Source organism: Manacus candei, unplaced genomic scaffold (assembly GCF_025592945.1).
Source record: "Manacus candei isolate 608988 ecotype Guabito, Panama unplaced genomic scaffold, ASM2559294v1 h1tg000023l, whole genome shotgun sequence".
In the NCBI taxonomy this organism is placed as follows: Eukaryota; Metazoa; Chordata; class Aves; order Passeriformes; family Pipridae; genus Manacus; species Manacus candei.
Genome location: NW_026138071.1, coordinates 25899903 through 25912381, shown reverse-complemented (window position 1 = coordinate 25912381; position 12479 = coordinate 25899903). Strand labels below are relative to the sequence as shown.

The 12479-nt window shown below is 41.1% G+C and overlaps 1 protein-coding gene across 16 annotated transcripts in view; it reads left to right on the top strand.

Moving 5' to 3' along the window:
• UNC80 (unc-80 homolog, NALCN channel complex subunit) overlaps window positions 1-12479 on the top strand; it is a 119576-nt gene that overhangs the window by 43983 nt on the left and 63114 nt on the right. For 11 of the 16 annotated variants that reach the window (XM_051787725.1, XM_051787712.1, XM_051787711.1 and 8 more), the window contains 4 exons: window positions 3141-3353; window positions 5673-5844; window positions 8415-8548; window positions 10993-11158. In XM_051787725.1, coding sequence (XP_051643685.1) covers window positions 3141-3353; window positions 5673-5844; window positions 8415-8548; window positions 10993-11158 — 685 coding nt within the window. The remainder of the gene's footprint in view (window positions 1-3140; window positions 3354-5672; window positions 5845-8414; window positions 8549-10992; window positions 11159-12479) is intronic. The other 5 variants (XM_051787723.1, XM_051787717.1, XM_051787716.1 and 2 more) reach the window with 1 other exon arrangement.

Here is a 12479-nt window from a genome sequence, read left to right as displayed (position 1 = left end):
TCTTTGGTCAGCCTGGGTGCTTGTACGGGTTTGCCACAGTGAATTAGACTAGTATAAATGACTCAGGTGGGGAGATACCAGCTTTCCTCTGACCAGTTTAATGGTGTGTGACATCTGTCACCACTACATTTCTCCAGTAAGATGTGTAAATTAATCTGTTCTAACATGTAAATATTTTATCCTTGCTGAAATGCAATAATTTTACTGCTTTCTGGCAGGGTTGTGTTTGAGAGGACCTACTAAGTATTGGGACAGCCGAAACAAAGTCTAAACTGCAAAAATACTTGCCAGTATCCTGACTTCATGTCACTCTGGGTCTTAGGCAGGCCCAGTTGTTCCCATATCCCTGTTTCCATGGCAGAAATATTTGTCCACAGGAGGGCATATGACCTGAAAGGAAATCAGACATTGCTACAAACAGGTCCCCAGAGTAAATGACTGGGAACAGAAACAAAGAGCTGTGTCATGGATTGTACTTGACCATTTTTAGATATAACCAGACAGATTTGAACTAATGTTTTTGAGGCAATTCTCCAAGGCACTGGTTACCAATTTACTCACAACCTGTCTTCGGTATACACGCTGAGCTACTTTTCCTGCTGCTTTTCCTGCTAGACTTAACTTGCAGTTAGGCAAAGCAGAGCTATCCAGTCAGCACCTTTTGACAGTACTTGAATTTACTTTGCGATTTTGTGCCTTTCTTTTTCAACTTGAAGAGAGCAGTGGAAAAAAATTTTTGCTCAAAATGCCATGCGGAGTTTGAGAAAGGACTCGAGAAAAAACACCACTGTTTGATTACTCTTTTATAAAATTCATTGTTCTTGAAAACAAATCTGGACCTAAATGCTCTGCAGTCATGAAACTGCAGAACTGGCTTTATGTGAACATTAATGTGATGCTGTAAAATTCCAAATCCATTCTGTATTTGGTCCCTCCCACCCAGGTCATTTGTTGTTTGGAACAAATCAGGCTCTGTGTTGAAGTGCTCCAACGTGAGGACTTAAAATGTTAGATTTCTTAAATTCATGTCAATTTATACAGTAAAGAACCGTTTCCAGGGGGAAAGCAGTATAGTAGATCTGATATTAAAAGTGGACTTGTGAACAGTTGCATGGGCAGGCTTGTGAGAGTATTGCTGCTGTGTCAAGTTTTGACAGTGACCATGGTAACTTGTGTTCTTTTCAGCTATGCATCACCTGCCTGATTCATTTCTCTCCATTTGTGATATGTTTCTCTGTGGTGTGAATCCATCCCTGTCCATTCTGTCACATCTTCATCTTTCTCTTGCTGCTGCTGCTTCAGGTTTCTCAGAGCCTCAGGTAAGCAATCACAGGGAGCTCATGCCCCATGATATTCAGAAAGTCCTCCTTCAAGCAGGAGGTCTTTTCAGTGACTTTTAATTTGGAACTCCTGCTCCTCCCTTTTACCCCCCATCCTACATATCCCTCCTTTAATTATAGTAATCAACTGCTTTCATAACATTTATAACACATACCTTTAAGATTCCCATATGCTAAGAAGTTGTGACTTTACCACTGGTAAACTAAAACCAGGAGGAGACTTAATGCTGGGGCTTCATCTGTTCATGCATGTCTCTGTAGTTAAGGTTTTACTCTGTGAGAATAAAATAATAAAATCCTTACCTATTCTGTGTTCCATATTGCATGTGAGTAACAAGTAATTTGTAATGGTTTTTTTCCAGATGCTAGATATTAGTTTTGTTTCTGGCTGTCAGTGCCTGGCTTCAGATTTCTGCCTTCCTCATCAGAGCAATGGGACAGCTTTTTTCTTCCAACATTTGTGTAAAATCTGAACAAAAAGCTGCAAAAGGATGTTGTGTCAATAATTTCTTAAATCAGTTCCAAAACTTTAGGAGCATTGGTCTAAAATTTCTTGCTTTCAGCTTTTGATTAAAGCACTTTTGGAAGCACTATTTAATAATGTTCCATGATCTCAGGGCCTGTCTATTATTGATAGACCACAGATGATGAACCCTCCGTTATAAGTAGATCCTGATCTGTTTAAATTATCTCATTAAAGCTGCCAATATCAAAATGCATGGAATACATGTTTGTACTCTGTGAAATTCCTGTTAGGGAAACTTTCAAAGCCAGCTTGTAAACTGTGGGCATTATTGTATTCTTACTTTTACAGTCTTCTAGCTAGGGCTGGTTTTGGTTGTGAAAATTGCAGGAGGAGAGTGGGAAATTAAATGGAAATTTAAGGAGAACCATTTGCTTTTTAGTAATTACCCATGTCTGTAAAGATGTTATTTTTGCAATTGTAGACTGGCTGGGAAGAAAACTCCTTCCAGAGTCTAAGCTACTCTTCAGGAAACAAATTACAGTGTTCATTTTTGAACATATTTGAGAGTTGCAGAAGCACTCGTTATTGGTCTAACATTTCTCCCATTAAAGAAAAGTGGTCTTCCAAGCCAAGGACAGGAGGATTTTCTTCTGGAAAATAGTCAACCCTTCAAAACTCAGCTGCCTGTTGTTATTTCAGTACTAAATTGACTGATGCTTGCTAAGACCATTGAAGTTCAGCCAGTGAAATTTTGTTGACTTGTGCCAGTAATGTATTTCCCTCTCCATATCTGCTTGTTATAAGTGCCAAACAGTGCTTTTCCTAGTTTCAACAAGCCTCCATTAATGCTTTCATGCCCAGGATTCATAAGCAGAACTTAATGTGGCAAATGCTAGGATTCATGTGCCCATGCTGCCATTTTGCACTTGCAGTATTTGCAGCCTCACTAGCAAAGGTGGAAATATAGTTTGACTTGTTCCTGCAGCAGCAGTGCCAGATGCATGCTTCTGCTTTTGACAGATCGTTTCTGAAGGAAAGCATTACAGAAGAGTACAAGGTTGTTTTTAAGTTTATAATGTGTCTCTTTCTGCCCCTCTAGTGGCTGAACTGAGCAAGAAGACTGTTCAGTGTTTATGAGCCTTGCTTTTAGTAGCTCAAGTGGTGAGACCTACACAGTGAGATCCTGATGTCAGGTTTTTTATGGAGAGACTGCTCATGCTGTGTGATTCCATGGCGAGCTTGCGAAGCAGTTGATTAAAGCCCAGAGTGCTCTAACATTCAAGGAGCTTTTCCAATGTATTTGTATTTAAGGTGATTTTCTGCAAACGTTTCAGGAAGCTCCTGTAGTGGCACGAGCGGCCCTGTTCCTCGAGTGCGCGCGCTTCGTTCACCGCTGCAATCGTGGCAACTGGCCCGAGTGGATGAAGGGCCACCATGTGAACATCACTAAGAAAGGCCTGTCCCGTGGCCGTTCACCTGTTGTGGGCAACAAAAGGAACCAGAAGCTGCAGTGGAATGCAGCTAAGCTCTTCTACCAGTGGGGAGATGTAAGTGGTTTGTTTTTTTTCTCTTCTACTTACATTAAAAATATATCAGACTGTAAAGGTAGTTGGATCCTATACAAAACTCCAGTTCCAGTAAAATGGGGACTCATAAGCCACCCTTCCAACTTGCACTTCAGTCTGTCAGGACCAGCTCTTCTCCTAATGGAAGTGACTTTGACATGTCCCCTCGGAGGATCCATTAGGTCCACTCTCCTTTTTTCCACCATTTATCTAATGTGAATGGCTAGGAAAGAGTAAGAGCAGAGGGTGTGGTACTAATTCTCTTTTTTTTCTAGATTCCAAACCTTTTTAGCCCAGTGCTGCTTGAGCTTGATGTGGTGCTGTATGTTTACTGATGGATTTCTGTTTGATGTACTTACTCAGTTTCTCTTTACCCATAAAAACTGTTAGCAGTCATCATTCTTTGGCAAGGAATTCTACAGGGCTACTACATGTCTTCTGATGAACTGACTCTTTTTGTTTGGAGCTTGACTCCTTTAAGTTATATTTGATTATGGTCTCCTACCGTACAGGGACTAAGCAATTACCTTATCTGGTCCTATCAATGCCAGTTGCAGTTTCCTTGGAAACCCCACAGAATATACCTGCTGAAGGTCTGACACTTACTATGGGTCATTTCACACAACTCAAAATAGTAACCTCTGTGGTGCCTGTTACATATGTTTATCTGGAAGTGAGCTTTGTGCTTTTCCCCTCTTTTTGCAAAACCACAGATTTTTACAGTGAACATCATGATCCTCCTCGCCCTTCCCACAAAAAAAAGAAAAAAAGAAAAAAAAAGAAAAAGGCATAAAATCCAAGGCTCAGGGGAATTAAAAACCCATGTATTCTGCCTTGCTGACCTGTATTCTCCTAGGTTAAACCAACACATGCTTCTCAGTGGAGCACATTGTGGGGAACCTTGAGCTGATGCTGAACATATCAGTACGTTCCCACCACAAAACAGCACCCAAGCTTAGTATCTTGGCAACTCTCCTCCTTCCATTTCTAAAGCTAACTCAGAAAATCCTAGCTGAGCAGCCTTACTCTCTGTTATGTCTCAAACACAGATTATCCTAATAAAATCAAAAATACCAAAGTTCCATGAAAAAGTATGTAGTGTGAATGTATCTGCTTCTGTACTCCGTGAGGTCACTGCCTTAGCCTGACTCCTTTGAGAACTCCTTCCAAATAGAGAACATAGGATTACATAATCCTTGTGTTTTTGCATGTGTTGCAGACAGTCAGAACTATTGATCTCTGTTTGTGGACTCTGCTTCTAGACATTCCTTCTTGGATTCTGACAAAGAACGGGCACAAGCATACATATACACATATAGGGTTCTTTAATACCTTGAAATAGTGTTAAGAGAGTGAGACACAGACTTGTTCTCAAGAGATACCTTTATTAATTTAGGGGAGAAAATAAGGGAACTTGGCAAAGGTTCAAACAGGGCACTACACAAGCTAGACAAAATGTTCCACTACACTACCAACTCAGCACATATTAATCCACAACACTTAAGTCAAAATCCAATCCCTCTAGCTCCAAGCCATCTAAACATCAAGAAAGGAGCAGAGAAAGAGAAGCAGAGGGAGCAAGAGGAGAGAAGGACAAAGAGGGAGATGCAGATCATACAGCCATGATAAATGATCAGTGCATTTCTGGAGAATGTGACAGTGCTCAGTGGAAATCTGTCTGTGTTCTTTATAGGGGTTACCCCAGACAGCATTACCTATGCACCTTCCCAGCTTTTATAAGCATATCATCAGTTCCTTTTTGGAAAGCACATCAGGGAGTCTCTCCTGTAAAGGCAGAAGCAGGCTTTCCTGTGGGCAGTCAACAGTTTTGTGGAGGAAATAGGGACTCTTACTGGGTTCCTAAGTCACAGGATAGTTTCTTAAACAGAAGACATACAGTGAAAAGACTTAGCAAAAATCGGGAACGCATGTATTAAGGGAAGAAAGAAAAGTGAAAGAAATTAATACAAAATAATGACCTGATCACCTTCTACCTGTCATGTGCCAGTTTGGGGGGGGTGGTGGTGGTGTTTGTTATTAAACTAAATCTGCAAAAATTTTTCATCCTGAAATTTGACACTGTTTGCAAATTTTAGTTGAAAAAAAGGGGGAACTAAATTATGCTTTTGATAGCAATTAGTCTTCTGTCATGCTTTCCTCCACTCCAGACAATAAAAATAAAGCCAGGACATTCTGTTCTGGCTGAACCACCTCTATGGCATGCATGGGGCAGAGCCCTTGACTGCCAGAGTGCTGAGCTGAAATTCTCTCCTCCTTGTGCTTCTCTCTCCCCATCTGCAGGCGATTGGTGTCCGCCTCAACGAGCTGTGCCATGCTGAGAGCGAGAGCCCTGCCAACCTGCTGGGCCTCATTTATGATGAGGAGACCAAGAGGCGCCTGAGAAAGGAGGATGAGGAAGAAGACTTTTTAGATGACAGTAAGGAGACTCCCTTTACTACAAGAACCCCCGCTTGTAAGAACCTCTGCTTTAGGAGCACTTAATTTTTTTTCTCTTTTCATCTTCTTGCCACCCAGCTGTATTTCCCAGTCCCTCACCTTCACCCCAACTTCTTCCCCTGCTCTTTCTGTGCCTGGATGTACAACATGACAGACGGGTAGCAGAGCTGAGGGTCTTTGGTGGAAAAGGGAGGGGGAAACTAGGCAGTGAGTTGCAATTGCTGTTCACAGAAATTGCAGTTATAAGGAGGGTAATAATTTATTTCTTGAGTCTCACTCTCACCTGAGTGCCAAAAGTGCTCGGGCTCCATTCCTCCCAGTTATCTCTGTCAAAATATTTGTGTAAGATCAGCTTGTTTTCTATTTCTGAACATTGAAGAGTCATCTCCTCACCTGACATGAATTGGCAGTGCTCTACTAAAGGCCTTTAAATCCTGACTTCAGTATATTTGCCTGATTTTCAGGCAGAGGTATAGTACAGTGCTAGTTAAAAAAAGGATCACTAAAAATCTGTATAACAACAGGATGACTAAGTCACACACATTTGTGCCTATGTGTGCATACGGGTGGGAGGAGGTGCCAGATCACTGATTCTGCAAGTCTAGATAAGCATGCAAGTTCCAGCAAGCCCCGTGAAGCAAAGTAAAATGTCAAAACACATCCTGGTGTAGGTGTAGGTGAAGGTGGTAACAACCAATATACCCCCTCCAGGCACCATTTGTGTACCCGTGTGTGCTGTAACGTGCTGGTTCCCACATACATGTGCTGCTGTTCCCCATTGGATGTAGTGTGCCAGCACTGTTTATCTGTCTTCTGTGGTTTCTCTTCCTGTGGTTCTGGATTTGTGCTTATCTCTGCATAGAGGCCAACTTTGGAGTAGAGGGGAGCAGGTGGGAGCAGTGCAATGGCATTTATGGGAAATGAGCTCAAGAGAAGGTCTTGTCTTGTCCCTGAGCAAGACATTCCCACGTGTCACTGTGTGGTGTGCCAGTGCTGGCAGCTACAGGAACATGAGTGGCTGTTCTGGGTATCTTATCGGCCATTTAGGAGATATATCCAAAGCAAGGAGAATGCATACAAAATTTTCCTGCATCAGAAATGAAGAACTTCATTCTCATGACTGAGTGACAGAATAGGCTTTCTTATCCCTGTTCAGGCACTCAGGGAGATGTGGAGCTGCTTTAAAAGGGTGCCCTGAGACAAGCAAACAGAGATCATGTTGTGGTCTAGAAAGCAATTTAAAAGCTGAAGTGCTCTCCTGAAAGCCAGGCTCTGAAAATAACTGATCTGCATTCTTGCTGAAGGCAGAGATTTTTCAAAAGCTGCCTTGTATGCTGCAGGGAGTAGACTGAGGAGCATAAAATATGCAGTTGGATATTCCTTTACACTGTATGTCTTGTGTGTATTTGATAGTTTGATTATTTTAGTCCTTACAAAGTCCACAGTTCATTACTGGTAATGTGTACAGAAGACTTGGCAAGCATCACAGAATTAATCTGGTTTTATCTGATCCCTGCAGAGTCTTCTCACTTTTTTGGTTTAGTCTTTTTCTTTGCAAAAAGTAATTAGATCGTACATGGGGAGAGCAAGTGAAAACACTGATCTCTCTGACGTGTATGTAGGTGGTAATACCAGACATTACTAAAAACAGAAGGGCATGGTTAGTTGTTGTCACAACTAATTTTTTATTTACTTTTTTTTGCTGTCCATTAGCCTAAATGGTGTTTTTCAAATTGATCAAGTACTGAAGAATCCTTCATACTTTCCAAGCTCTGAATGGCATTAGATGGGTTACGAAGTCCATGGCTTTTGAAGCTGATTGTTTAGATGCAGCTGAGACAAAACTTCAAGTATTTTGATAATCCCTCTTCCCTTTCCCACTTTGTTTTAGGTTAAGCATTTGAATGTATGATTTGATTAAGCAGTTTGATTTTTTTTTTTCCCCCCTTGATTGTGTCTAAATAGCACATGGATTCCTTGCACAAATGCAACCTGACTTCAAAGGAGGCTGTCTTTTCCAGTTATCAGGGAAGTAATTAATAATAATAGGAACAGTACCTCTTTGCTGGCTAGTCATAACTCCATATATTTTTAGAAAATTTTCTGTATTTGAAAGTGGCTCTTTTCTAGAACTGCAAAAGATGTGGCTGTGAATGCAAAGCTGAAAAGAGGACGAAGGGCATCTACTGCTTAATCTGTATTAACTTTAAATGAGGTTTATACAAAATGCCATAAGCTCATGTTAGTTTAGTAGGTACTTCAACATAATATACTCTAATATATACCATAGTAAATCATAGTGTTATTTCAATATAATATAATGTAATGTAATGTAACATAATGTAATACAATACAATAAAATATCATATCATATACTAGTACTATTGCATGTGCTGGTAAATACATGGATTGATATTTGTTTGACTGTGTTTTTTTTAGTGTAGGCAAAGTAGCATAGACAGAAGTGGGGGTTTTCCTCTTTTTCAGTGCAGTTTGCATTGTGCACCATATGTGACAATGTCCATCACCTCTTGGTTCCAGATCCTGTATAAACTCCTAGCTCATGATAGAACTATTCTTTCCTAGGCACTGTGAATCCTACCAGATGTTGTTGTCCCTTTGCACTGAAGATGGCAGCCTGTCAGCTTCTCCTGGAGATAACTACTTTCCTTCGAGAGACCTTTCCCTACATGGCCAGGCCGCGGACCGAGCCTCTCATGGTACGTGGACCATGCACGTTGAAGAGGGCCATGCCCACAGAACTCCCTGGGTTCTGTGGAGAGAAAGGGTGGAGTAAAAACTGCAGTGGATCTCTGCAGGGAGAAAGGAGCTATTTGTGGTGAACAGAAGATGGGCAGGGCACATCAGATGGTTGATTAAGAAGATAAGGCTGTGAAAGTACAACATGTGCTGGAAGTTCAAGTTTCAAAGTAGAGATGAGGGCAGCAAAGGGATTGAGAAGCTGGGTGTGGGGCACCTGAGATGGACTGCAAGAGGAGACAGCTCACATGCTAAATAGCTGATAAGGAGAGCCAGTTATCAGAGGTATCTGAACAGGGTGGTTGGGAGAAGGGAACAGAATGGTTTACAGAGAATTTGCTGAGGCTTAAATCCTGCAGATTTTTGGTTTGGGTTAGACAACAGACTTGAGAGGACTGGGGGAAGAAAGGAAAGAAATGAAGACAAAGAAGCAAGGAAAGAAATAAACCTTCATGAGACTGAAGCATAATCAAATCCTGGCATAAAGAGTAATCTAATGGCTGATTAGGTGACAACTAATGTTGTGAAAAGCAGAACCCATGAAATCTGATTTCCAGTGGTTCATTCTTGTGTGGATTTTCTCACATCAAATACTGTGGTTTAACATTGCCTTTAGCCTGTTGTTTTACAAAATACACAGGCATGCAGTTATCTTTTGACAAATTAAGTTGAAGGTGACCATCAGCTTCAGAGCTGGTAAGCGTAGAATGGGATAAGAATTGAATGGCAGACATGGTTTCATCTTTTAAGACAAATTTCTGTAGGAAATCAGGATAAAAATTGTAAAGAAAGAATGATAAGTTAAATTTCCAAGTGAATATGAAGGATTTAGCCCTACTATTTTGGTTTTTGTTAATGACAGAACACTTTTTGCTGATGGCAATTGTGCTTGACAGACTGATTTAGCTGAGCATTATTGTAATTAGGTTCTGAAATTAATTTCAAAGGCTGTGGGTGACCTACAATGAAGTGGCTCAGCTCCCAAGTATGCAAGAAGGGCAGTGTTAAAAAGTAATAAATTCAGCAGAAGTCCTCCTTAAACACTTAGTTGATATTTTTACCACATAATAAATGACTCTATAATACCAGGGTTTAGAAGTCATCTCAGTTAAGTAGTTAGGCTTGGAACTAAGAATATTTTGGATAATGAAGGTCAGTAGAAATTTGTGCTTTTGTGTCAGATAGAAATGCAACTGATTAATAGCTTTTCAGACTTGTATATGGGAGAAAGGGAGGAGAAATTATTCTGTGATGCATAGGTGGAAGAAACCTTAAGGTCACATTATGCAAGAGGCTATTAGAGAAAATGGCCATAGAGTGCTGCTTCTGACTTTGTATGGGGGAAAGAAAGGAGCCAACAACACTCCAGATTAAAATATTGAGTCTCTGTATTTTTGGAGTGATGTTTCCTTTCCAAGAAAATCAAGTACATAATGTTATGGTCCACAAAGCTGAAATTTCAGTGGGACAAATCTCACTTCCATTGGTGTTTGTAGGTGTACCTGTACCACAGATAGGAGCAGAGCCTTGGCAGCCTTGAAGAACTTCTATAGCAGTATAGCAATATTAAAGCATAGCAATATAGCACTATTAAAGTGTAGCAATATTAAGGCATCTACAGCAATGTCATCTATAGCAATATAGTAATCATTAGAGCATAAAGGTAACACTTAAGGAAATGCATAAGGGAGGGAAAGGGAAAGAAAGGATAAAGGTGGAAAGATATGTATAGTCACCGCCCATGGGATCCAGCGATGAAACTTGGTAGTTGCATCTTCCATGTCTGTTAGTTGAAGTGGTGGTCTTGATCCACTGGGGCGGGGGGAAGCCCCCCCCCCAAAACTCAAAGAAGTTATGAGTTATTGTACACTTCCAGCTCAGGTGAGAAGCCTTGTACCTCCCCAGGTGGGGAGTTTTACAATGGGCAGTGTCACGGGCCATGCCACAAGCCTCGGACACCTCCAAAGGCAGCTGCAGCCGCCTATTGTACCAGCATCAATCATGGTCCATCATGGTCCAACATTTGAGATGAGTTCATGGAAAGGGAGGACACTGGCATGATAAAAGGGATTTTCCCGCCTTGCAGGACTTGCCTCTTCTTAGCCTCTTCCCTTCCTCAGGCAGACATCTGCATCCAGGATAGCTGGACAATGGCACCCACTTATCTGATCCTTTAGCAGTATTGAGGGGGGGAGAAAGGGGTGAGCAGCTGCTCCTTTTCAGTTTGCAAAAGCCTTTTGGTGATCTTAGAATGTGTAAACCATTAACTGTTTCAGTCTCTGACAGTGTGTGATAGAAATAAATTCTCATTTTGAAGCAGTTCTCCTGAAGCTTCTCTAGTTGCAGTGGAAAGCATGGAGGCTCATACTGCTGGCACATCTGTGTGGTCTACATTCTGCTACAGGATCTGGAGAGCTGCAGGCTGCGTCTGGACCCTGAGATGGACCGGCATAGGTATGAAAGAAAGATCAGCTTTGCTGGGGTTCTGGATGAAAACGAAGATTCAAAGGATTCCCTGCACAGCAGCAGCCACACCCTCAAATCTGAGGCTGGCTTCGAGGAGAAAAAAGGTTTGTCAGCACAATAAGGTTTCTGTGTTCTCAGGGCTTGTGAAGTGGCGCTTGATTTTATGTTTTCATTTGCATAGACCGTGTTAAAGAGCGGGCAGCCATGGAGTCACGTGGCTTTGAATAATTTCTGAGACGCTTCTGGCCTTCAGGGTCCAATATAATGAATGTGAGAAGCAAAGATGTTAAATTTTATAAAACAGTGCTATGACTGAAACCGATTGAGAGCATTGCAAGATTGCTAAAAAGGAGCATTCCTTGTTTGAAACCATCTCTCATTGGGATGCTGAGACAAGTATCACTATTTGATTCACTTTAAAAATAAAATGTTCTTGTTTGTTTTTTGCTCTGATTACAGTTTTTCATTTTGGGGAAAGCACAGATAGGAGGGAATATCTGTATCTTTCTGTGGAAATCTGTACCAGTTTTGAAGTCATGGCATCTTACAGAATTAGTGGTTGATCACTTGATCTCTTGAATTCTTTGCTACCACATGAAAAATACACACCTGTGTGGCTTTTGATGGCTAGCAGATTGATGTTACCAACATATGTATACTGTACAAGCGAACCTCAAGCTCACTGTGTTTGCTGAGAATAGCAGATCGTTTCCATTTTTGAGCCATCTCATGCAAAACTCACATAATATCTGATGGTACAAGTGTTGCAATACAATATGCAGTCATCGTGTGTATTTGCAATTAGAGACTAAACTGCCAGACCCGTAAATGATTCTCCCTCTAACAATTTTTCTAGAACTGTTTACATTCTGTCTCATAATAGCCATTTAAAGGTGCAGATGTTTGAATGATAATTTTGATGATCATTTGAAAAGGATAAACATTTGATGATTGTTTGAAAACAGTGGAGTCTGTGGCTGGTTATCCCCTAGGAACTGTAATGTCTATTAATGATTCAGAGGAGTTTTTATTGACTTCAGGGGGCTTTGGATAAAGTTTGTGCTGTCTTCAGCTGTGACCCTGCCACAATCACTGGAGAAAATAATAGAAATGCTTCCAAGGCTTGCACAGTATAAAACTTTCTCCAAGGTTGTGTGTCAGGGGGGACAGTTACTTCTGTGGAGGCAGCTAGGTACCCACCTAAGAAAGGTGAGCTGGATAAATTGATGCTCATTTTGTGTATCCTTGGCATATTGGCAGCCCAGAGAAGCACATAGCCTTATGGGGTGTCTGATAGGGTAACATGAGTGGGATAAGATGTCTTTACCTATTTAGATGAGGAAAAGCTTGGGTTTGGGGTTGGGTTTGTTTTGAAAATAGTTTTATGACAATTACTTGAAACCACTTTTAAGCTTTTCAGGGAGC